Genomic DNA, 27,146 nt, shown 5'->3' on the forward strand with positions numbered 1-27,146 from the left:
ATTTTTAAAATCATGTAACTCCAACCTTTATAGCTTTTAAAACTTGAGGTTTACTGTTGTGGTGTTGTTGGCTATTTTCAAATCGCTCTGCAGGGTACAATTCTACAATGGTTAAACTATCAGAAACAGGTATATTCTCAAATTCTGAACAACACTTATCCTGCAACTTTAACTATTTTGAAGTCGACCTTGATGCACAAACACCAAAAAGCTGACTGCTAACCAAACAGGATATCATCAAGCATGTGCACAAAAATCCATATATGCTAACAAACAAAAGAAAGAGATCATAGGGCCTCACTAAGTGTTTCTTATTGTTAGTTCAGGCACCTAGGTGGCACAGTGGATAGAGTACCAGGCCTGGAGTTATGAAGACTCATCTTCCTGAGTTCAAATCTGGCCTCCTACAATTACAGGCTGTGTGACCCTGAGCAAGTCACTTAATCCTGTTTCTCAGATTTCTTATCTGTAAAGTGAACTGGAGAAGGAAATGGCAAACCATTTTACTATCTCTGCCAAGAAAACCCCAAGTGGAGTCAATGAGGAGTAGGACATGACGAAAGAACCACAACATTTTTAGCTTGGTCAATGATTTTTAACATCTTATTTGATGGAGTGTTAGGCTCACATTGCAATTCTTACAACTTAGGTCTTTTTCTGAAGATTAGAAATATAAACTGTAGATGGATAAATAAGAGGAAAAGAGTTCCCACATCAAAGAACTCACAAGCCCTGGAGGTATTAATATATTCTTAGAAGCTTAAAAACACCTTGAAGACTGAAATGTCTTATTTATTTTTATATCCTTCCTCCGCTTCCTTTCCCTCCCTCCCCACCCAATAGCTAAGACAGTCCCTTATACATAATAAGTAGGTCCTAAACAAATGGTTGAAAGAATGATGTTTGGTCATCTGGTCAGAATAGAAACAGCAAAACAGAAAGCTGGGGCTACTAGAGGTTGACATAGCAGCAAAAAAAAAGACAGGTGACAACAAAGCAGAAGACAAAAGAAAACTACAAAATGCAAAAACATGAACCCCCAAAGTACCAAGCTTAAGATCATTTAGCTCAGAGACAAATAGTACTATGCTAATTTTATAAATGCTCCTCATCATAATACAAATATATTTCTTTGGAAGAGTTAAAAACAATAGATAGAAAAGGGTCTCTGATCAATCCAAAGAGTCAGAACTTTGACAAGGAAAGCCTGTTAGTCTCTAATTCAAAGAGAGCACTAAGCCTCAGTTTGTTGGTACCCCAAGGTAAAGTGAACATCTCTTCCTTTAAAGTGCACTATTTCTTTAACATAGAGTATTTTAGCATCCCCTAACAGATGCTTTACCATGCTTTTGACTTGTTTGTCAGATTCTTAGGTGAGCCCCACTCAGAACCCATTTTCTCTTATTTTAAATGCAGTTATAACCAATTTGTAATCTGGTTTTCAAACTGATGTCAAATTAGAGGTAGAAATTAGAAGAGAGGAGAGACAAACCTTCTGATAGCAGCAAGCCCATGATTTTCTGATTACCAAGAGGAAAATGAAACGCTATAAAACAGGCACAATGATTTTAAAAAAATCATAGTGGTCTGAGATCATTTAACTTAGGGTCAAACAGCCCTACATATATGAGCAGAATCTCTATTGTACTATAGATAAGCAGATAGATCGATCCATGTCTATGTGTGTGTGTGTGTGTGTGTGTGTGTGTGTGTGTGTGTGAGAGAGAGAGAGAGAGAGAGAGAGAGAGAGAGAGAGAGAGAGAGAGAGAGAGAGAGAGAGTTTTCCAGAACATTTTACAGATGAGGAACTGAGGCAAACAAACAAAAAAAGTTAAGTGACTTGCCCAGGGTTACACAGCTAGTAAATGTGTGAGCTCATATTTGAATTCAGTTCCTTCTGACTTCAGGGTCAGTGCTTTATCTATTGTGTCACCTAGTTGCATATGTATGTATATTTACATACACACACATACATATATATATATACATATATATATATATATATATGTTCTTAATCATGACACTGAAAAATTGAGGTCAGATTGTGTTCATAGTTATATTGTGATTTAGAAGGCACAAAATTCTGAAATATATTTTAGGCAAGACAGAACGTTCTATCAGCTAGAGGGCTGTTTCCCTTATCTCAGATACTTATAAATCTCCACCACATCCTATCCTGAGGACACTGGATAAATGTGGCATTACTGTATGTATAAAAAATGGAAACTTTGGAAGACATATGAAAATAGTTACCATTGTCAGAAGCTAGAAAAGTAGCATTGTACATGTTGTTTTTCACATTTGGTGATTCTCTATCCAAAACAGCTATTGTGGTTATCTGTCCATTAACAGGATCTATTTTTAGCCAATTGGCAGGATCCGATAATTTCGTATATCTGCAAAGTGAAAATATATTAAATTTAGTTGATTTATTATCATTTAAAAACAAAATAATTAAAAATATTTTACTTCCAAATATTAACTTCACTACTTTATTTTTCTATGGCTCATGAACACAAGTACAGGTTTGATAGAGAAAGATCTCCCACGGTAAGGATCAAGGGTGACAGATCAGTAAGTTCAGTTTGCTGAATTGATTTTATATGACATAAGAGCAACAAGACTAGTGTTATTAAGTTCCTCTTATGTAGTACTCACAGGAATGCCTTTTTTACTCATTTTTATCAGGTTGCAGAGACAAAATTCTAGAAAACGTCATGTAAATTACCATTGTCTCGAAGGCCTATAAGAAGAAAATTATGATAAAAGATGTAACCCCTCTCTAAAAACAAAGTCCTAAAGTCCATGTCACTCACCACACCTTTTACTATCATTGAGACCACATTACACTGAGGCTTCATGGCATGACTTTCCAGTCTTAATTCTATTCTCACAAGTCATTCACTCTATGATGGGCAATAAATATCTTAAAAACCCTTCACCCTATTAAGGGTCAGGTCAAGATCAATCAATACATATTTATTTAGTGTTTACTGTGTGCCAGGCACTGAGCTGTCAAGGAAAGAAAGATGAAAGTGAAACAATTTCTGCCCTTTCTGAGGTTATACTCTTTATAGAAAGGCAATAAATAACCACACTGCAATTTGGGAGGAACTGCATGGCAGTTAAGGAAGGAGAGGAGGAATCAAGAAAGACTTCATCTAGAAATGGAACATGAATCTAACATATATATATATGTATATTATTTAGCTATTAATTATCACCTTCACTTGATCATAGGGAGAGGAGAAGAAGAAGAGACAATGAATTGGTTAACATGACCACTTGATATTAATATCTGGTGAAAATTCAGTCTAGGAAGAAATTTGCAACTACTCTATTAGCTAAAACGATAGTTTATGAGGTTTCAAAAACATTTTTTTTTTGGATTGCCTATGGATCCCATTCATCAAGGCTAGTCTTATCTTTACCACCCTTGTGTCTGCTCATTAGGATAGATAATTAGGAATTTGTTGCAGCTGGACCTCTTTTGTGATAAGCATTCTAAGTTCAATAACCATTTTCCCAAACACTTCAAAATAATTAGTTCTTATATCCTGGTTTTGACAGGATGAGGGTTTTTTTTTCTTTCTCATTGATATGAAGCTTCTCCCCAGCCCTTAGCCTCTGCCATAAACTTCTCTTTTAGTGTTATTTAGTACTACAGTCCAGGCTGGGTCATTCAAACTCATTTTTAAAAAGAGAAAGAAGAAAAAGGTGAAAATATGTAATTGTGCAGCAGAGGCTTAATTGGCTTATACGGACAATCTCAGGGAGCTAAGAACTATGGAGCTAGAAGAAAAAATGGTGTCTGTCCCAACCCCCACCCCTGAAAGAATCAACATAAATAAAATCACATAGCCCCTAATTCATAAGATCTTTCCTACTGAAAAGTTATTACTATTTAAAACAGCCTTTATGTAATGTTTTTCATATAAGGAATGACAAAAAACCTGAATAAAATAAATATGAAGTGATTAAAAAGAAAAAAAACATCCCTAAGCTAAACCCTGTACCTAATATTTTGCTGCATGTATCGATCTGGATCCTGAGCAGTGAATGTTGTTAACATGGTCCCAGCACGGAGTCCCTCCTCATGGCGTACGAGCTTGGGATTTGGGGTGAAATAAGGATTCTCATTTACATCAATCACTGTAACAGACACAGTGGCTGTTGACTGTGGTGGGTGCTGAATGCCCTTGGCTAACGCCACTTGGTTTTCTGCAGCTACAGTAAGTACAAACATCCTATTTGTCCTCAGAGTCAATTGGCTGGCAAAGAAAGAGAAAGGAAAGCACCATTAGTAAGCATATGCATGGAAGACAAATATTTTAATTTTGCAATTCATTTCAGTATCATACTCATTCTATACACCATGAAAGTATAATTATTTTATCTTCAATATACTATTTACTGATGAACCTCAAACAATGAAAGATACAGAGGATCCATTTCTCAGGTAGTTTTTCTATGGAAAAAAAATCATCAACATCTGCCTCATTTATAAATCCCAAGCCTCCAAATATTCATGGATAGGTAATTTTATAAATACAATTATTTAACAGAACAATGATAAATTTAAAAAGCAGTATGCATGTATATAGTCTGTTAGACGTACAAAGTACATTATGTTCTCGTGAGTACTTTACCGATGAGACAGGTAGGTAGGCAGTGGATAGAGTGCTGCCGCTTGGAGTCAGGAATAATCTGAGTTCAAATCCAGTCTCAGACACTTTATAGCTCTTTAATCCTGGACAAGTCAATTAAATTATGTTTGCCTCAGTTTCCTTAGCTGTAAAGTGGGGATGATAATAGCACCTAGCTCACAGGGCTGTGAGGATCAAAAGTTACAACAATTATAAAAAGCCCTTAGCACAGTGCTAGGTACATTCCCTTCCCTTTGTAGATCTCATTTGATCCTCACAACAGTTCTGTGAGGCAGGGAGTACAAGTAGTACTTTTTCAGATACAGAGTGGTTAAATATTTGTTAAGGTCTTATGATTGATGGCAAAAACAAAGCTCAAATTCATAACTTCTGACTTTGGGGCTAGTACTCTTTCACCACACAACTTCTCTGAAGAAGAAAGTAAGGGAAAGCATTTGGTGGATGAAATACACTTAAATTTTGTAGTCTTGGTTAGAAAATGAGAGTTTAGAGAAATCAAGTTCACACATAATCTTAAATCCTAATTTTAGCCATTAAATCAAGTCTGTGAGGTTGGCTATTAAACAAGTTGATAACAAGTAGTCAAATGAAATGATTCAAGTTCTTTCACCTCTTTTTAATTCCCTTGACTAACCTCTGTTGAAGGTGCAAATGAGCAATGGGATGGAATAATGAAAAGAACCCTGGATAATGTGACCTAACCTAGATAATTTCTAGTCTAAAAATAATCAAGGAATGATAACATGAGGAATCCAAATGGCCAAATATCACAACGTGAATTACTGACTAAGGGCAAATGACCTTCCTCTAGCTATACAATCATATGGCCCACAGACAATATCTAATGATTAATTTTTTCACTGAAGAAAGACAATAAGGTAAAAAGCAATATCATGAATATTTCATGTTTTGAGTGTTAAGAATTTTTTCACTTCTTAGTAGAGAACTCACATTTTTATAGGAAAAAATTCTATTTTCTTCTCATTTGGATCTTTGGTATTTAATAATGCCATGCTTGCTTTTGAATGTAGTCACTATCTGGGCTTAGTGCATAACTGAAGGGAGTGGGGGAGAGAAGAGGATACTCTCAATGGGAAGGCAGAAGAGAAGGAACTGAACTTTAAAAGGCTTTTAAATTATAGATCTATGTATTTATCATCATTTAAAGAGCTGTCCCCCTTCTCTTTAGTACTAAATTGGTTGGCAATTAAGGACTCTAAGAACTATTCTTTTGAAGGCTTTAAAATAAAATTTAACAACTGTGATATTATGTCCAAACCGTTTTCTGAAAAGCAGGTACCTATCTCCCTACTCAATTCAAATAACTCCTACGACATCCTCTGGCTTTTTCATCACATGCCAAAAGTCTAACAACCACCCATTTTTACATGGCTTTGAATCATCAATCCCAAGAGTTTTAAAATGATTCTGAAAAATGAAATTGGAAAATGTTCAATGAGAACAAGAGGTAATAACATGGTTCAACTAATAACATCTCATAAATGGTAAAACAGTCTAAATTTGTTAAAATATAACATTTATTTACAATCCATGAATTTAACAATGTGCCAAGTGTGATTGGCACCAAATAATAGACAACTAAGTCTCATTTATATGAAGGTTAGGTTATGAAGTTGGCAAAAAGGGATATCATATATTCAAAAATCCCCCCCCAAAATTATTTAAATCAATCAAAAATACAGTGATCTTTAATCAATTTTATCTAGGAGCATGAGGCTCTCTTTAAAAGAAGGTAATCTGGGGCCAGCTGGTAGTGCAGTGGATGGGGCGCCGGCCCTGAGTCAGGAGGTCTGGTTTCGGATGCTGGCCTCAGACACTTGACACTTGCTGGCTGTGTGGCCCTGGACAGGTCGCTTGGCCCTCATTGCCCCACAAAAAATAAAATAAATTAAAAATTAAAAAAATAAATAAATAAATAAAAGAAGGTAATCTGTATCAGATTTGAAGCAGAGATGGTAGCTCTGAAAACACTGAACATAAATTTTTATTTTTCACTAGACAGTTAGGATCATAGGATGAAGACAAAAAACAGGCAAAAACTGCGGCAGAAAAACTAATTGGGGGCAGCTAGGGTGGCACAGTAGAAAGAGCACCAGTCCTAGAGTAAAGAAGACCCTGAGTTCAAATCCATCCTCAGACACTCTCTCATTGTGTAACCCTGGGCAAGTCACTTCACCCCGACTGCCTCCAAAAACCAAAACAGAAATTAATAAATAATGAAAACAGTCTTTACAAGGACATAGACATATTAAGTGGAATAACAAGCCACCACACTATTAAGTCAGTCAAATAGCATTTCTTAACTTCCAAGTACATGTTTAGGCACTATGTTAAATGCTAGAGATACTATGAAAAGCAGAAAAACAAAACAGGTCCTTCAAGAATCTCAGTCTAATGGAGGAGACAGCACCACATACAAGATATATACAGGTTAAATTGGGGAAAGTCTCAGAGGGAAGGCACCAAGATTAAGGAAGGCTCAGAAAGACTTTTTGCAGAAGGTGAAACATTAGCTGAGACTTGAAGGAAGCCAGGCAGGCCTGTTATGGGGGAAGAGTCAGTGAAAATGCTAATAACAGCAAGATGGAGTGTCTTGTGTGAAGAACAGCTACAATGAAAATGTCACTAATTTGCAGAGTACATGGAGAAGAATAAGATGTAAGAAGACTAGAAAGGTAGGAAGGGGCCAAGTTTTGAAGAGCTTTAGAGGTCAAACAGAGGATTTCATTATTACATTCATAAGGTTTAAAGGGAAAGACTATAGAGTTTGTTGTATAGGGTGGGTGATATGGTAAGACCTGTGTTTTAGAATGGTCAGTTTGACAGCTTTGGGGAGGATGGATTAGAGTGGAGAGAGACACTTAAGGCAGGAAAATTACCAGTCCAGGTGTGAGGTGGTAAGTGGCCTACCTGAACAGAATGATAGCAGTGTCAAGGGAGGGGAAAGGGACATATATGAAGAGATGTCACAAAGTAAATCAACCAGCTTTGGCAACAGATATGGATATGGGGAGTTGAGAGAGATTAGTGAGGAGTCAAAGATGACACACCGGTTGTAAGCCTGGGTAACTAGGAGGATGGTGGTACCTTAGTAACAGGGAAGGTAGGAAAAGGGTGAGATTTGGGGAAAGATAATGTCTTCAGTTTTGGAAAAGTCGATGTCCAAATATTATATGTGCCCTATAAACAAGTTTAATATGTCTACAGGACATGTAGTTTGAGACAAGCAATAGGGAGAGTGGGGTCAGGTGAGTAGGAGAAAGATTAGGGCTGAACAAGTAGATCTGAAAGTCATATGCACAAAGATAATCAATGAAACCCTGGAAGTTGATGAGATCACCAAGTGAAATAGTAGAGAGAGAGAGAAGAGAAGAGATCCCCAGAACAGACTTGAGGGACACCCACAGTCGGTTAATGGGCATGACATGGATAAAGATGCAGCATAGGAGATAGAAAAGAAGTGGCCAGAAAACCTGGAGGAGTACCAGAAGGGAGTAATATCATGAAAATCTAGAGAAGAGATTCTTAAGAAGAGGGTGATTGACAGTATCAAAAGCTACAGAAAGGCCAAGAAGGATGAGGACTGGGAAAATACCATTAGATATAGCAATTAAGAAACTTTGGAGAAAGGAGTTTCACGGGAGTGATAAGGCTGGAAGCCAGACTAATTGAGAGAGTTTAAAATAATGAGAAGATAGAAAATAGAAGCACCTATTGCAGACAGATTTTTCATGAAGTTTATCCACAGAAGAGGAGAGATATAGGTTGATAGCTAGCAGAAAGTGAGGTATGTAAGAGGCAGTAGGGAAGCACCCAGTCCACAGAGAATAAGTGGAAATTGGTGAATAAGTAGGGATGAGGGGAGGGAGAGAGAGAGTTAAAGTTCAGGAGATAGAATGGGATCACTTGTGAATGAAGAGGGGTTTACCCTGGCAAGAAGGCCTACACTTTCATGTAAAAATAGGAGTGAAGGAAGAGGGAGTGGCAGAAAGTATATGAGTGACAGGAGATGAAGAACAGGGGAGAGGAGGGAACCCTTTACTAATTACCTCCATTTTTCTTTTTTCTTTTTTTGCGGGGCAATGAGGGTTAAGTGACTTGCCTAGGGTCACACAGCTAATAAGTGTCAAGTGTCTGAGGCCAGATTTGAACTCAGGTCCTCCTGAATCCAGGGCTGGTGCCTTATCCACTGCGCCACCTAGCTGCTCCCTATCTTCATTTTTTCAGTGAAATATGAAGCAAGGTTCTTAGCTATGAGGGTCATGGGGAGGATTACAAGAAGTTTAAAGTGGGGTATAAAGGCTTGGAAAACCCACTGTGGTGGCTTGAGGATTGAATCAATTAGTGAGGTGTAAAAAGACTGCTTCGCTGCAGCATTGAGCTGGTTAAGATTATATAACATAAATTTATACACGACCTATTTGGCTTGCTTTTGAAGACTTTTTACAGCTTTTTTCATCAGCAGATGAGGAATGAAAGCTGTGGTTTGTGGGAGTGATACAATGCTGAAGCTTGGCAAGGCAAGATCTTCAATAGGATAAAGGGGCAAGGGATTTGGGAGAAAAGGGCAGTTTAGAGATGATTCAATTCAAATAGGAGTCAAGAAAGGGATGAGAAGAGTGTAGTCAGAGCTAGGGTATTGGCCTGGAAAATCAATGAAGAGTAGAGAGGGAATGAAGAACAGGGTGAGGATGAAAAACAGGGTTTGGAGTTGTGAAGCAGGGGAGAGGTGGAACAATATATTATGATTAGGAAAATGAATTCAGAGTTCATGAACACAGATGCAGCAGACTCGTGGATGATGTCAAGATGAAGAGTATGTTCATCTTTGTGTGTAGGTGTAGTGGGATGTAGAAGTAGGTCATGGGAAATGAATAAATTGAGGAACAGAGAGGTTAGGATGTTTGAGGGGGTATCATTAAGTATTCTGAGATCTAATATGAGGGCAGGAGTTGGAAATGAACAAAGAACTATGAGCCAGGCATTGCCTTCATTAAGGAAGGAAAGAGAAAGTCTTTGAGGTCTACAGACAACAACTATAAGAATCTTTATTGGGTGATAAACATGGGCTGAATAAGTCTCAAAGGAGGAGAGTAATGGCAACAGAGGAAGAACCTGGAAGTGACACTGGGGAACAAAGAATATTACAATTCCCCCATCGTGATCGGTTAGTGGAATATATAAATGAAAGTGTAGCCAATCCTGGAATGGGTAGACAGGGAAGCTATCAGTGCAGGGGAGCCAGGTCTTAGTGAATACAAGAAAATGGAAAGAGTATGAACTAAGAGAGGAAAAGATTCAATTTGTTACCTATGAAGCAAGCATTCCAGAGAGCACAGTGGAAAAATTGGGGGGCTTGAGAGTAGGAGGTTGAGGGGGGTGACAGAATGAGTTGGAATAAGTCAGTGACTGAGAGATGGGAAGTGTGGATTTGAATAATCACAGATGAGGGTTTATAATCACTGGGATCAATACTTAAATTGTTATTTCTCTTTCTCTCATATAGTAGATCTAATTTGCACAAGTTAAATGTAAAAAGGATGTGATTCCATCACATGGCAAATTTGTTCTGCGTCTATCTGTGTTTGCACATACGCATTCATGCACACAAAACATAACATATATTCCTTTGAAATTCAAGATAGGTGACAATTTCCTTAGGATTCATTAAAAATGTTAAAGCTAAAATTCTAGCTAGTCTGTCTAAAATAGCTAATGAGTAGTCGCCAATAAATTATAAGCTTTAGCAAGAGTTAGACTTTTAAGTATTTATTAAGGAGAATAAGAATTTGGTAAAGAGAGAGAGAAAGGCCTACATTCATCTATCTATTAAAGGGAGAGCACATTTCTAGCTCCCTTCTCTGCCAGAGTCCCCAGGAAAGAGCCCAAGTCAGAATGCCAGGCGCCCCCCTCTTCCTCCCACAAGCAAATGTCACTTCCTGATGCCAAAGAAAAGACGCATGGTCCTGCCCTCAAAGACCTTCACCCCATGGGCGGAGCTCTTCTAGAGTAAGTCTCCAGCAGGTGGCGTCATTCCAATCGTTACAAAAATAAAATCATTTTACTGTGTGGACTTTATACACACATTATATACAAATATTAATGAAATGGACTAGTGCTTACCTTCGCAACTGTTACTAAGCCATCATTACTGTTTGGATCAGTTTGAATTATAAAGCGCCCCGTGGGATCTCCCCCAGTGATCCTATATACCGCATTCCAAGCAGGCGTATGGGGCTGGTCTTTATCTGTTACAGTTAGATTTGCAACGATAACATCGACTCTGTTTTCAGGGACTTCTCCATAGAACTACAAAAAGAAACAATTCCCAGTCACAAATTAATGACCTTGATAAATGAAGGACAACATGTAAAATATCACCCAAATTTTGCAGAATAATCAATTCTTTATAACCCACACTAATGGAGGGGGAATCCATAGTGTAGATAATAAAAAAGAAGTAATTTATATTTGACTTCCAAAGGCAAGATGACATTTTAATTGGTTGATTTACTTTTCTAATTGACTTTTATTTAAGCTTACATTAAAAACTAGTCATGATGTTATGAATATGTAACTATTTAACTTCAGAGAGAATGGTTGGGTAGAGTATAAAACAATGAGGAGTTGGCTGGTAAGGGAGGCAACCTACCCTTCAAATTTCACTGTTGATAATTATATTAAAAAGTGGACAATGGAGAAATAATTCTTAATTATGAGTTGAAGAACTGTGGGGTCTGCTCAAAGTCAGCGAGTCAATTTTGCCTGAAATATCTTTTGCTTCATTTAAAGAGGACAAAATCTGACAGGCCATCATTTCTGAGTGGCGACATGAGCATGTAACTAACTGGTCTACCTGGAACCTATGAGAAAACTGAAATTTTGGACAATTATTTAAAGATATCATGATGAAGAATATTCTACCTTCAGAGAATACAGAAATTCCAAATATAGTGAGTGCCTTTACAATATGTAGCAAAGCTTCTTTGTAATGGTTCTGTAAACATAAACTTCTGTGAATGTCAGACTCTACTTACAGTCATAGCAGTGAACTCTGGAGGGTTGTCATTGACATCTGTGACTGTGATGACAGCGGTTGCTGTGTTTGAAAGACCATATGTTGGGTTTCCTTCCATGTCAGTGGCTTGGATTATTAACGTATACTGTTGTACTTTCTAAAAATATATAAGGATGCCAACACAAGTTAGACAAACTAATTCCTCAAGATAAGAGGAGTTCTATATAGTGAATATATGGTCTTACACAGTGAGTTTATGGCCATATTCATTCTTGTTAATAGCACTTGAAATGCCTCAAGTGGTGTTTGCATTATTATAAATATACCTCCATTCCTTGTTGCACTGCACACACGTGGAGGAAAGCATCATGTACCTGTGTGAAGACCAGATAATCCTGAACTTCACTTTGCCTTTGCTTTCATGAGGTTTCCCTCTCCTTGCAATTTACCAAGACCAGGAGCAACAAACAAAATCAATTTATTTCAATTTCATTTCCTACTCTACCAGTTTCAAGGTCTAGATATAGTTGACAACACTAATGAAAACAACCCAAAAGGCATAAAGTAAGGAGGAAAAAAAGAAAATGCGGCTAGTGCATAGATGCATTTATAATGGACCAAATGTTCTTCTCAATCTTTATTTGTATATACTACTTACAGCTACAGATAGGTCACAAAGACTTCAATGGAGTCAAATCAAATTAGTGGCTCATCTTTCTCATTATTATCTGTGCCACCGCAGAAAAATTATTCTTAGTGGCTTTGTAAATGGTTGGAGTTATTTGGCTAGGGATACATACAATCATGATTTAAAGGGAGGCTGTGGTTTTTGGAACTTAGGATGAATTTTAAAATTAGAAATGAGTTGAGCCTTAACATATCCAAGGGAAACCTAAAGACATATAAGTGATCTATTAGCCCATTGGTATACCTGCCAAATCTTCCTGTTAGGAAGATGGAGCAGTATGGACGCTGTGATGTAAAATGCAGTAGACTATGAGTCAGATTAATCTGGGACCTAGTGTCAGCTCAATCTCTTACTAGTTATATAAATTTGGCCAAAATATTTCACCTTTTTGGGACTCTGTAAAAAAGAAGGTATTGGGCCTCAAAGACTCAGAAGTTTACCCATCCAGTTCTAAAATTCTCTAAGTCTACTCCTAAAAATAGAACTAAAACACCTGAATTCCCTGGAGCAAAACTGGCAAGGGAAAAACCATAGGAAATTTCATCATTTTCAGAATATCTAAGCATTTCAAGCAACATCACTCCCCTTTCCATTTCAGCACCATATTTCTTCATGCATTTGCCAAACTGAGTCCCATTATCAAGGTATAGTTAAGGCTCTGTCAGAAGAGACCCAAATGCAGCACTGGTTTTAGATGTTCTCAGGGGGAGGCAGGGAAAAGAAGAGGATAATTCAAAACTCACAGACTAGATTCTTAAATCATCTGCCCACCCAAATGTCAGTCTGGGTTACTTCATTTTTTTAAAAGGAAAGAAAATACCCATTTTGTTAATGAAAGTAAGACAGGAATACAGCTGGCTGAGCCACTTTCATTTTTCTTAACCCATAACATCTCACTATAATGCTTACGTAGGTTAAAACATTTCTCAACGGCTTCCTTTTCCAATCCAGAGTGCCGTTTCAGCTTAGTGCTCTCATGGTTAGTGAAAGATTATTGCAGGGAATTCAGTTCAGCCTCCCAGCTGAAAACCATGAAGATAAGCATTTGTTATGACTTTGAAATGTCACTTTTGTTAGCTGTTATTTGCAGCAACAGAAGAGAATTCTCAGAAAAAAAGAAAATATATGAAGTGTTAAAAAAAAAAAACATTAAAAAGTCCAAACTTCTTGCTAGATGGAGATATAGTGTATTGCTACTTACTTTATAAAGAATCTTTGAAGGGGATAGAATTTTTTTTTTAGTCACAAAATAGTACTTTTTTTTTTAAAAGAGGGAACTAAGATCAGTAGTAGTAGCCACTTGGAATTTTACCACGTTTCAAATGCTGATATTTCAGTTTAGTAAGCTACAAAAGGGCATTTTCTTTACAAAAGAATCTAGTGTGCTTCAGGAGTGAACTAATAAATGTTTAACAACTGGCTCTCAAAAAAAAAGTATCTACGATACAGTTTTAAGTTTAAGTTGCATTATTAACATTTTCCCCATCACTTTCTTAAGTCTAGACCATCAACAAAACAATGCATCAAGCCTTGATCTGTAGTTTTTGCCAAATAATTTCCAAGGTTTAAAATCTTACACTGAAAATTTAACTTCAGCTTGAAAGCTCAGTTTGAGCTGGCTCCAGAAAACTCTCATTTGTTGAACAGCCTCCTCTTTCTCTAAATGCTTTACAAGATTTCTTTTAATTCCAGGGGTCTGTCCATTGGTCTTTGAATACTATATTCTAGACTAACAAGCAAATTATATAATTTAGGGAGATGGCAATTGGTTTTGAAAAGCTATCACTTCTCTAAGTATAGCAAAAATAGATGCCTGGCTGATATCTTTGTATCACAAAGAGTAAAAATAAAGCCATATGGCTGTTCAGAAACTTAGTTCTAGTTGACAACATCTACAGAGCACTCAGGGACATGGGGAAACTTCTTCCCTCACATCAAACCTGAGAAGCTAAAGCATAGACTTTTCCCTTTAAGTATAAAAAAAACCTATTGAAAATACTCCAAACATTAAGAGTTATATCTGTTACAATTATGTTTTCTGGGGAAGAGACACAAATTGTTTTTGAGCGAGAGGAGAAACAGATTTCTTTAAAAAAAATCAAAGAATCTCCAATACGTTAGAAAAGAGCCTTAAGAAGTCAACCAACTTATCCATCCCCTTGCCTTCAACATGGATTACTATAAATGATTAAAGATGGGTGAGAATTTTGTTACAATATTGGAATACCAGAGAATTTATAATGTTCCTTAACATAACATTCCATTCAAGAAATTATTTTAATACCTAGCCAAGCTCCAGAACTTTAGTTTCTCAGTCTCACCTCCTTTTTGGTTTTTGTAATGACTTGCTACCAAAAACCCTGTGATAAAAGTCTCATTGCAGCCTTCTATTCTCCAAACCACGTAATTTGACTCCCTTTAATCCTTCCTTCTACTTTCTTTTTAAAATGCTCCCAGTTTTAGAGCTCACCAGTGATGAGGCAATTTGATGTAAATTAAAGATCACTGAACTTGTATTGAGGAGACCAGAGATCAATCTTGGCTGTATGATTAACTATGTGGCCTTGAATATAATATTAAAAATTCTTGGGACCTCAGTTTCTTTTCTTTCTTTCTTTCTTTTTTTTGGGGGGTGGTGGTAGGGCAATGAGGGTTAAGTGACTTGCCCGGGGTCACACAGCTAGTAAATGTCAAGTGTCTGAGGCCAGATTTGAACTCAGGTTCTCCTGAATCCAGGACCGGTGTTTTATCCATTGTGCCACCTAGCTGCCTGCTATGGACCTCAGTTTCTTGATTTATACACTGACATTATTAGATTACATTATCTCCTAAGGGTCCCTTCCAACATTAAAATTCTGATTCAAAATATGATTATCTGGTGATTAAAGGAAGTTAGAATCCTATGGCTGCATGTCAGAACCAGGGACTATCTATGAAGAACAAACATACATTAAGACTTGCAAGATAAGATAAATGGCTAACCCTATTAGCTAACATTTGAGAGAAAATAACCAAGAATATGATTTTAAAAGTGTAATTCTTCCTATGTTTATTAACATTATAACAGTGTTTCTCATAAGAAAAGAGGTGAAATGTCATACTGTTCTTCTTAAATAACAGAACTGCAAGAAATATTACAAAATCTAAAAGCATTTCAACAATTTCTAACACAAAGACATTCTTCAAATAACAATCTTCAGTACTTTGATGTTAACAGGTAAAATTTAATAGGCATATATCATACACAAAATGTTCCTCTTAGGTTTAGCAGGGAGCACTATAATTCTCATGGGTTCCTATTACTTTATTAATGGCTCCAGAACTCATTTTTTTACATATGTGTGTATACATATATAAAAAACTAATTGAAATAGTAAGATTTTATCTCATCCAGTTCAAGTCAATGCTACTATGTCAATTTAAAAAATCCATGAAATCCAAATTCTTGATAGTCTTAACAATTATAAACCATTCTGTTTATTTTAAGATTTTGTATAATACATTCCATAAGAAAAACTGATTTATTTATCATATATTTTATTCATTGACATTTTCATAAATTAATATATTGATCATTTCTAATCATAATGATCCATCTCTATAATACTGACGTATTCTTGAATTACCAAATGTGTTAAATTCCACAATAGCTTTGGTTATATTATTTGTATTTTATTCAGTGAAATGTGAATTAATTTTGACAAATATTTAACAAGTACCTTACTACAACCTCAAGACTGTGCAAGATTCTTTAGTGGGTGAGAGGGGAGTTCCAAAATGAGAAGAAGACATTCTTGCTGTCAAGAGAGGGACTAGTTGGGTAAACAAGACAAGAAAACTAATTGTGTTCTACCTTAGATCATTCTTTAAGTTAAAAAAAAAAAGTGACTAATACAGATAATAAACACTAAACTCCAAAAAAAGCAAAAGATCTATTTGGGGGTCTGAGTGGCAAAGGGAAAGAGGAATGGAGAGGTGTTGGAAACAGAGCTGGACCTTGAAAAAAGCTAAAGATTTGGGTAGGTGAAAAAGTAGAAAGCTATTCTGTACAGAAAGAACGGTATGAACAAATTACCAGAAATGGAAATGATCTAGGGTGTTATTTTTATGTTTTTAACAGGGTAAAGAGAATACCGGACTGGCCAGAATTGAAGGTTCACATATCCATATATCATTTATATAGAGATAGGTAGATATATATGTATAAATATGTGTATATATGTGTATACACACAGATGTGTGTATGGGTACATATAATATTTTAATTAACCATAACACTCATTTCTTAATACTAGGGAATTTTTGCTATGATACCTTAATGCTTTCAACTGTAAACTATTGCTGGAATTTTCAAAAATGTTACAGGATTACACAAAAATATTCACCCAAGCTGAAAACGTGCCCCTGCTTTGATCACTTTGACAATATAAAATATGACAATATGAGAAGGGAAAAGACTACTAAATGGAATAAACAAAATAGTAGTTTCCAAAATCTATTATTAAAGTCAAGAAGTAAATTCTAATACAGTAGTTATTCTTCTCTGAAACAAATAACATGTAAAATACCCTAATACTGGGCACTAAGTCAAAAATATCAAGAAATGATTTTAAAATTCATCTTAACCATTATAATGTTAAAACTGGCCCCTAATTTCTTGCTACTGTTTATAATTTTACTTTCATTTTTACTTTAATTCACCAAATCCCCTCCTATCAAAAAAGCCAAACACAACAAGCTTAAATGTGATGCACAGAAAGATTAAGAGGTATTATCATAAAAATACATTTAAATATAAAATTATCTATAGGTTGACATAGTTTTACTCATTTAAATGTTTTAACCTTGAAAAAGAATAGAAAAGAATGTCTTCAACAAAAGGCGAATACTTATATAAAATATGAGATCCTGTGAAAAGAAGAAAACTTTTAGGATAAAATAGGTGTGTGTCAGCTTACTTCTCTATCCAGTCCGGCTGCCACTGTGATAATATCTCCAGTTTCATTGTTGATTGTAAACATGTTGGGGGAAGAGCTGCTTGGAGCCTGGGACAGGATTCTGTACCTCAGCATCCCATTGAGGGCATTTGGATCATCGGCATCAATTGCAGTCACTGTCATCACATAAGTTCCTAAAGGCAGAACAAATGTCAGAGAAATAATTTATTCCAGTTAACTAGGATTGCAAAAAATCAGTGGCCTTCACCCATGGACACCAATTTACTTCCTTTGATCAATCTTAATTTTTACTCTTGCTTTTAAACAAAAAACTTTTTAGACTCTCTAATAGGGATGTAAATGGAAAATACAAAATTATTTTTAAAAATACAACTTTACTTATGTCTTTGAGAAATTGCCTTACAAGATAGCAATATTGTTAAAAGCTTATATGTTAAAAAAAAAAAAAGCTTCTATGTACTCTTACCTTTCCTCAGGCAATCTTAAAAAAATAGGCCAGGGGCAGCTAGGTGGCGCAGTGGATAGAGCACTGGCCCTGGAATCAGGAGTACCTGAGTTCAAATCCGGCCTCAGACACTTAACACTTACTAGCTATGTGACCTTGGGCAAGTCACTTAATCCCAATTGCCTCACTAAAAAAAAAAAAAAAAAAAAAAAAAGGCCAAATTTATTGTCTGTTCATCAGGGATTCTGAATTGGAAAGGACTTTAAAGATCATCTAAAACCAGAGATGCCAAACTCAGGACTCCTCCAAACCAGATTAAAATGAAATTGAGAAAATTTTAACAAAATAAATAATAATACAATAGAACACAGATAATGTTAATGTGTTGCTCTCTATGTTATTATGAGCCCACTGTAGAGTTTAGAAGCTCCTGTTTCTATTTGAGTTTGATACCACTGATTTAGACCAATCATTTCATTTTACATTTGAGGAAATTGAGTCCCAGAGAGTTTAAGTGACTAGCTCCATGGTCACAATGGGTATTACAGAAGAATCCTTTTACCCTAAATTTGTTGTTCTTTCTAATATATCATACTCCATCATTAAAAGGAAATTAAATCGTATAGTATAAGTTTTATAGCCAATTTTATAGATGAGGAAATAAATTCTGAGAGGCAAATGACTTGCTCAGGGTCACAGAGCTGTTTAAAAAAATCTGCAACATAAATGTAAACAATAAGCATGCAAATCTTAACAGTATATTCTATGTCTGCTACACATAAAACAATGCACACATTAAAATAGTGATTTAGATTTTTTTTCCTGAACAAGACTTAACATCCTGAAATATTATACATGTAGACTAAATTATGAATGAATTTTTTTCTCCTTTAAACTACCATACTTTTTAAAAGGGGTCATCTTAAGCTAAACTTAATTTCTTTTCATTACATTAGTTTATTTGAAAAATAATAGCAAGTTTTATTTAAATCTTAAAGCCTTATGGACTTTTTTTCTTTTGTCAGTAGTTCAACCATAAAATTTTAAATCTTTTGCCAGTGTACTATATCCTAATTAGTAAGAAGTAAATCAATGTTAGTACTCTGAACAGATTCCACAGGCAGTAATGCTTACAATAGCATTCGATCTAAGAATCACAAGTCTACAGTTCTTTTAAGTAAGACTGAGAGGATAAGTAGTTGTTTGAAAGAATTAAATAAATAAATTTAAAATTCACAATACTCCAGAAGTTACTGTTAGCTCATTCATGTACGCTTTGTTGTTGTTGGTTGTTCATTGCAGTAAGGGGAGAAAAAATATGAGGAAGTTCATGTAAGTCATGACCAGTCTTGAAATGGAATTATCTTAAAATTAAGTATTTAGTATCTAAAAATAAGCCCATTATAGTCAACTTTTTGATTTCATATGTTAATTGAGAAGGAATAAGCCTTATTAAATAATTACTATGTGTGCTAGGTTACTATGCTAAATGCTTTACAAATGGGGCAGCCAGGTGGCACAGTGAATAAAACACTGGCCTTAGATTTCAAGAGGACTCGAGTTCAATCCAGCCCCAAAACACTTGGACACTCTACTAGCTTTGTGACCTCTGAGCAAGTCACTTAACACTCATTGTCTCACCCCAAAAAGAATACACCACACCACACACACACACACACACACATGAGCACACATAAATCTGTTTTGACTCCTTCACAACAACCCTGTGAAGAGGTGCCTGTTTTTGTCCCTATTTTTATAGTTAAAGAAAACTGATATTATAGCAAAGTTTAAGCAACTTGCCTAGAGTCTCATGGTTAGGAATTATCTGAGGATGGATTTGAAACTCATGTCTTCCTGACTCCAGGCCCAACATTCTATGTACTGCTTGCCACTAATGTAATAGAGGCACAACAGAGCAAATCTAAAATAAATTTTCATCAAAGATTCTTTTTTTTTTTTGCCTGTGGAATGTTCTAATTATATCTGAAAATGAAATATCTAATTGTCTCTATACCCATCTCTATTCAAATAAATAATCTGAAACTACTATCATGATAAATGATGCAGGCTAACTTATTATATTCCCCCTCTACTCCAAATTTTCTATAGATTCTGTAATCTATTGAAGAAGTGACAAAGGGACAGAAATTGGACTTGGACAAAGCATGGACTAAAAGTATACTTGATTTTCTCTATGAAGAAGGTCAGTTTCTCTCCAAGGCAATTAAATAATTAATTTCTTTGGTTTAAAAATTAAGAAAGTACTTTGTAGATTTTAAAGCATTATAAAAATTTACAAATTCTTATCATTCTGGTTCCTGCTAAGGTATAATAGGCAAATATCTCGTCTGTAAATGAAAGTCTCTGTTAAGTAATAAACATAAGACACCTGAAATCTTACTCAAATGTTGTACAGACAAGTTTATCAGTGTATTAGTGGCTGATGAGCTGGTAGTTTATTATCAATTATTCTAGAGGATTCAGAAGTGATACCTGTTAAGGTCACCCAAAGAACACCTAATAACAGCCTCTTGTTAACTAAACAACTGTGTAAGCAAGAGAAAGCAATGCATAACATACTAATCCAGGCATCTTTATGGTGTGGTATAATTTTAAAAGTAATGGTGTGGAAGCTCACCTTGAGCAGGTTATTATTAACCCTCTACAGTTTCTTGTAACTCGCTGATGCTACCAGGAATGATATTATAGCAATGATGAATGATGCTATCAGAATTCAGAGAGGGAAAAATCATTGTGGGCTAGTATAATCACCTTTTTTGGTTTATTTTCTAACATATATATTATCTCTCCTCCCTGTTACCTCTATTTGTGTTCAAAGGCATCCCGATTAGAAGAAAATAAAATTCGACACTTGTGACCCCTTAAATGCTTTATAAGCCACCTCTTAACTCAAGCAGCATTTCTTGATGGACACACAAAAATTAAATATCTTCAGATACCTGGCTTTGATCCTTCAGGAACTGTGCCATTCCCTAAACCTGGTGTAAGAATTCTGGTCTATTATCATCTCATATCAACTGACATTGATGACAATGTCAATGGGATTCTCTACTTGATTTCCATTTATATCCACTGCAGTGCTCAGCTATGCGGAATAATCAGAAAACAAAACAATTTCACTAGACTTAAAAACAAAACTAGTGAACAGATCAAATTTCTATGCTGTGAAAATATTATGACATCGATGGCAAAATTGAAAAAAATACATTTCCCATAAACTCTTTTATCCATATTAATATTGCAGATTAATAATAAAGCTAACATTTAGGGTTTTCTATATTTTAAAAAGGTTATCAAATATTTTGTGTAATGAAAAACATGTAAGCAGGAATGAGAATTTGGAGTGGAAATGTTTTTCTGGTGCACAAAAATATTTTAAGGTACTTTTTTTGCTCAAAAACATCATATAAAATGTATTTTGCTATTCAAATCTAGTAAACTGTTCAGTTCAATATACAATACACCAGACATTTGTGATTTTCATCAGAGAAGACTAGTTATTAGAACTCCCCTCCATTAAGGTAAATGATAATCCATCAACAACTTAGTAAATAAGGTCATAAATCTGAAACTGGAAAAGATCTAAGGGAAATTCAGTGACTTGTCCAAGGTCACCCATGCAATAAGCAATAGAAGAAGGATGGTCTTGATTCTAAAACTGGCATTTGGTCCTCCATCATGAGGAAATAAATTCTAGGGAGATACTAGAGGTACTAGTGCCAGAAGTGGTATTTAAACCCAGGTCTTCCTAACTCCAAGCCCAGCACTCAGTCTACTCACTATACAACACTACCTCCAGCATGAAATTTAATAGATACAATTGTAACTGAGTATTGCACCTCTGAAAATCAAATCTTAGCAGAAAATAGTGAAAATGAAATTGCACAATTCAGCACAAAGGTGAAGCAGGCTGTCTAGAATTACCAGTAACCAAATATCTTACATGGAAACGTGCTATTTGCTCCCGATCCAAAGGTTTTGTCACTGACAGCTGACCAGAGATAGGGTTGATTATGAAGATACCAGTTGGAGGCTGGTCAGCTCCTGGTCCAGTCACACTGTATCGCAGTGAAAGATTTTTATCTCTATCAGATCTAATCTAGGGATCAAAAAGACAATCACATTAAACCAAGAAGAGACTAAATGAGCTCATTATCAAAAGTATACTATGTGTGTCCTCATGCCCTTTTCGAAGTGTAAAGTTACTCTCTTTCTTTTTCTTTATTCCTTCCTTCCTTTTTCTTTCTTCTGCTCTCCCTTTCTTCCTCAACCTTTCTTTCTTTCTCTTTTATACCATATCTTCACAGAAAAGTCACCTACAGAAAACAATCCACAGCACTGAAACTTTTCAGGTTGCTCTCCTTCTTTGTACCCTGCTGTCAGACTTTGAAACAAGATGTCAATTTTCACAAGGAAGACTAGGTCAGCATTAACTTCTAGGAGAATCCTACCTAGATGTAGTATAATAATAGTACAACTTTAGAAGCTTTATGGTTTTTCAAAAGTACCACTTCCCTTCCTGGAGGTTTCTTGGATATAATATTTTAAACTCAGAAATGCACTACTTTTCTTCATCATAAGATTTTAAATGATTTGGACAATGCTGTTCATTCATAATGTTTCAAGTATCATCATTCATAAGCTCAATCAATATTCTTATTGAAGCTATAAGTAAAGCTTCTATCCATGTCCATGGTGCTGGCATTTACCAAATCAATGATTATTCAATGAGTATTCATTAAGTCAGTCAAGAAACATTTATTAAGCACTTACCATGTGTCAGACATTGCACTAAGCACTGGGGATATTTAAAAAGGCCAAAGATAATCCCTGTTCACCAGGAGCTCACTATCTAAAGGAGTACCTACTATTTTCTAGGCATTGTGATTAGGTATCCAGGATACAAGTACAAAGGATGAAAAACAAAAGTGCTCAAGTATCTTACCTTCCAATGGGAGGGACAAATACATATATAACTATATATGTAGGATGTAAATAAATGCTAATACTACAAGATAGTTAAAAACAGTCATGTGAGACAGAAGGAATTAGTAGTTTGGGGAAGGGTGTGTGTTGTGTGTAGTGTTGTGTATGTATGTGTATTGTGTGGTGGGTGTGTGTGAGAGCAGAGAGAGAGAGAGAGAGAGAGAGAGATCAGAAAATCATCCTGAGATGTGCCTTAAAGGAAGAGAAGAACTCTATGAGATCAAGGTAAGGAGAGAGTGCATTCCAGCAGGCAGGAGGGATGGGGAGGAATACAGACAGAAGATGGAGGGCCTGTGAGGGACAGGAGAGGGCCAGTTTGGCTGGATGTACAGTGAAGAAGGTGAGAATACTGAATGACCAATGAGGCTGGAAAGATAAGTTGGGGCCTGGTTATATAGGGCTATAAAAGGTAAACACAAGAAGTTTCTAATGTTATCCTAGAGACAATGGAAATCACTGGAGTTGAGTAAAGAGTCACATAGTTGGGTCGCATTCAGAAAACTACTTTGGCAACATTGCTAGTTGGACTCTAGTGGAGAGAGGCTTCAGAGGGAGGAATCAATCAGGAGGGTCATTACAACAATATAGGTAAGGGCTGGGTGGCCCTGGACAAAGGTGGTAGCTATGCAAATGGGGGAAAAGGGGGTGGAATGAAATTGATGTTGGGAAATAAAAACAAGAACTTTTGTCCAATATCCCTTATACACTGCATCTGGGATTTAGAATTTTGAATCTTTTAGAAATGTCAAACTAACTTTAGGGCTATATTTGTACATGCAGGCAGAATGAAACAGAGGTGATTTTTCCTTCCAGGCTAAAAGGATGGTACTAATGAAAAACATTTTATGAAAAATTAAGGAACTCATTGGACTTAACAAACCCCAGCTATAAAATGCAAACACTCCTGGGGGGATTAAAATATTCACAAGGGGGCAGCTGGATGTAGGAGAGCTTTTCAAAAGGATATAGCAGAACGCCAAAGATAAACTTTATTGACCTGATATTTCTTCTCAAGGTTCATCCAGTGAGAAAATCATAAGCAGTCAATGGATGTTTTAGACAGGACTCTAGACATATGACTGATACATGTAATTATTTCATTTGCAGATTTCTGCATCAACGTGACACAATAATAAAAATGGGATTAAAAAATTAAGCACAAAAGATTTGCCAATAATCAGTGCCTTTAATAAATTAATCACAAACAGAAAAGGTGAAGGTTTTATTCTCAAATCAATTTAACTTAACTAAAGTAGTTGTTGGGCATCTACTAAGTGCCAAGGGCTCTGTTAGGCACTGAGGATATTAAGACAAAACAAAAACAAAACAAAACACTTGCTTTCAAAGAGAGCACAATAAGGGGAAATGCTATGTATGTGAACATTTACATCCCAGGAATCAGCAAAGAATACAATTAGAGCTTCAATTATTCTTTTTTTTTTGATTGATTGTCTAGACTTAAGAAAGTGGTACAGAAAATGCTAATGATGCAGATTAAATTTAGAAGTTAAGCAATTGCTTTTAAACATTTACCAGCACATCCTAATATATATATATATATATATATATATATACATAAATAGAAAATAGATAATAAAATAATTTGGGGGTATAACAATTTGGGAGAACCTCTTGAAGGAGAGGCATTTGAACTGAGCTTTGAATGAATGGAACTAGCTGGAGGTGACAAGACAGAGCATTCCAGACATGGTATATAGCCTAAGCAAATGTTCAAAAGCAAGAGACAAAGAAAACAGCAACATAGAGTAGGTGAGGAAAAGTAATGTGAAATAAATCTGGAAAATCAGGATGGGGCCAGAATGAGAAGGGTCTGAAATGGAGAGAGGGACAGAGAGAGAGAGAGAGAGAGAGAGAGAGAAAGAGAGAGAGAATTTATACTTTAATGAAGAGCAATGCTGCATTTCTGAATCATGTACTTTCTTTGAATAAATGGGTCAGTACTTTTTCAGTAAAGATGAAAATATGCGCAATTTTTGTACCCGCTGTTATTCATGCAAAATAAGGGAAAAGTAAAATTCAACTGCTATACAAAACTTCCTTTAAGATACACTCATATATATCACCATCTGCATTTATTTCAATTGCCTGTTTCTAAATCTTTTTTCTCGAGTAGAAAGGCAGGGATTCTAGTGCAATGAACTTGACTTTGACAGAGATGATTAAGGAAAGATGGATATAAACTGTATATATACAAAATATTTTGAGGAGGGGAGAGAGTATAAGTAACTAGAGGATCAGGGGAAAACTACTTATAGGGAGCAGAACTGGAACTGAAATGTGTAAGAAGCTATGGTTTCTGAAAAGCAAGGTGCAAAGATATAGAGGTTAAAACGTGTAGTCAAGCTCAAGGAAGAATGGCTAGCTTAACATGGCTGGAACACATGGCCTCTACGGGGGAGTGAGCAGTCTGGAAAGGTAGGTTAGAACCAGATTATGATAAAGAAACGAGTATATATTTTGTTAATAAAGGGAATAGGGAGTCACTAGAAATTCTGAGTAGGGACTTGATAAAAATGTCTCAATTTTCTATTTTGGAAGGAAAATGATTGATTAGCTAGCAGGCAATAAATCCTTTAAAAATGCAGCAAGGAAGCACATCACCATGATCTATGGACCACCCCTCTTAACCCCAAACAAAAACAAAAATAAAACAGAAGCTTGGTCTGCTTTTTAATAAAACTATGAATCTTGCTCTAAAATTTTGCTAACTTACCCTAACTAGCTCCTGAGGAAAAGGTCCTCTTGAGTTTTCTGGCAAGTTGATTGGAGGAATGACCCAGTCTCTCTTCTGTCTTTGAAGGTAGCCATTATGATTTGATAAGTGCCTTGGAAATACAATTTCTTCAATTTCTTGAGGTTCCTTTGCATTAAAAAGGATTGAAATTAAGTATCGTGTTGCTATGAATATTAGTGCAAATAATATCTTCAGATATATCAGTATTATTACATAACTATGACTTTATGACAAAACATCATTAACTCGACAAAAAGAGACATCCAATTTTGCTGAGGAGTAGAAAAAGAAAAAAGAAAATCCTTTTCTATCTAAAGCCCTATAAATAATAAAATTAAAACAACCCCCCCCCAATGGCAACAATAAGCAATCAAACAAGAGTTAGGAGCATGCTGTTGATTTGATTTGATAGCTGAATCACAAGCAATTATTCTGTGCCACAAATGTGTGTAAACTAGTTTCTGTTTCAATAAACCAACTAGATAGGACTTAATATTGAGCAATATGTAATTGTACCCCTTTATATATTCCTCATTAGTTGGAACCCACAGTTCAGGTAATGTGCTACTGTATATAAATTTAAATCTTGGTGTGCTAAAATATAATTTGAGTTCCAAGAGAAGTTTAATACATACTGGTAAGGAATGTCTCAAATATTTATGACCCTATTAAATCCCACAGAATTAATGCTGTAATTATTCTAAACCTATGTCAGCCATGATGGATGCTATAGATGACCCACTCTTTCACACTGGACATTAATCTCTGCGGGATGCCAACATTTTCTTTGTTTCTTTCTGTATCTGCAGACATTTAGCCATTATCACTTGCTACTTCTGTGAAAGTATGTACATTAGTGGCTAGCACAAACCTACTCAACAAAAACATATCTTTTCAAGCCATTAGTCAGTAGCTTCTGTTTCCTCTAATAAAACAACGTCACTTTACAAATCTTTAATAAAATTAGAGTCAACTGAAGAAATCTCATCATTATCATTTGTGATAGCAGAGGCTATTCCCTACCTACTGGTATAAATAACTATAATACATACATAAATGCATAATATATAAATTAACTCTCTATGCATCAAGTAGTTTTATAGCTCTCCTTAAAAATCTTGGAATTCAAAATGTTTAGGCGGGCATTTCCCTTCCCTCATTTTTTCTAAATAAAACTAAAGAAACAAAGTATTCTGTAAAACATTATCATAACAGTTTAGTGAAGGAGTTATTTATTTAACTGTACTCTGATGGGCTATAATTAAGTTATTTTATCTTGGTTCATAACAGTTTCCACCAGAGGGAGTATATCTTTCCTAAAAGTCTGTCTGGTATTATAAATAATTCACCACTCTCCAATTTGATTATTAAGGAACAAGACAAAACCAATACTCCTTGCCAGGAATGCTTCCTGCTTCTGCTGTAAATCTACAATTCCCATCTAATAAACTTGATGGATGATACCTTGCAAAGAATTGTTTATTTTGTGGTTATATTAACTGCTGAATAAATACTGTAAAGCTTTCAAAGAAATTTAAAAATAAAGAAACTACTTGTAATTTAAACATAGCTATAAATCTCAAA

At 35.5% G+C, this 27,146-nt stretch overlaps 1 protein-coding gene across 1 annotated transcript in view; it reads right to left on the reverse strand.

Moving 5' to 3' along the window:
* The window catches only part of CDH2 (cadherin 2), a 264,972-nt gene that overhangs the window by 44,574 nt on the left and 193,252 nt on the right, over positions 1–27,146 (reverse strand). The window contains 11 exon segments of the mRNA XM_043993604.1: positions 2,254–2,396; positions 4,017–4,271; positions 9,005–9,069; positions 10,812–10,997; positions 11,726–11,863; positions 17,353–17,525; positions 20,761–20,794; positions 20,797–20,838; positions 20,841–20,906; positions 21,753–21,920; positions 25,542–25,688. Coding sequence (XP_043849539.1) covers positions 2,254–2,396; positions 4,017–4,271; positions 9,005–9,069; positions 10,812–10,997; positions 11,726–11,863; positions 17,353–17,525; positions 20,761–20,794; positions 20,797–20,838; positions 20,841–20,906; positions 21,753–21,920; positions 25,542–25,688 — 1,417 coding nt within the window.

The sequence above is a fragment of the Dromiciops gliroides genome, chromosome 1 (genome assembly GCF_019393635.1).
Source record: "Dromiciops gliroides isolate mDroGli1 chromosome 1, mDroGli1.pri, whole genome shotgun sequence".
Classification (NCBI taxonomy): Eukaryota; Metazoa; Chordata; class Mammalia; order Microbiotheria; family Microbiotheriidae; genus Dromiciops; species Dromiciops gliroides.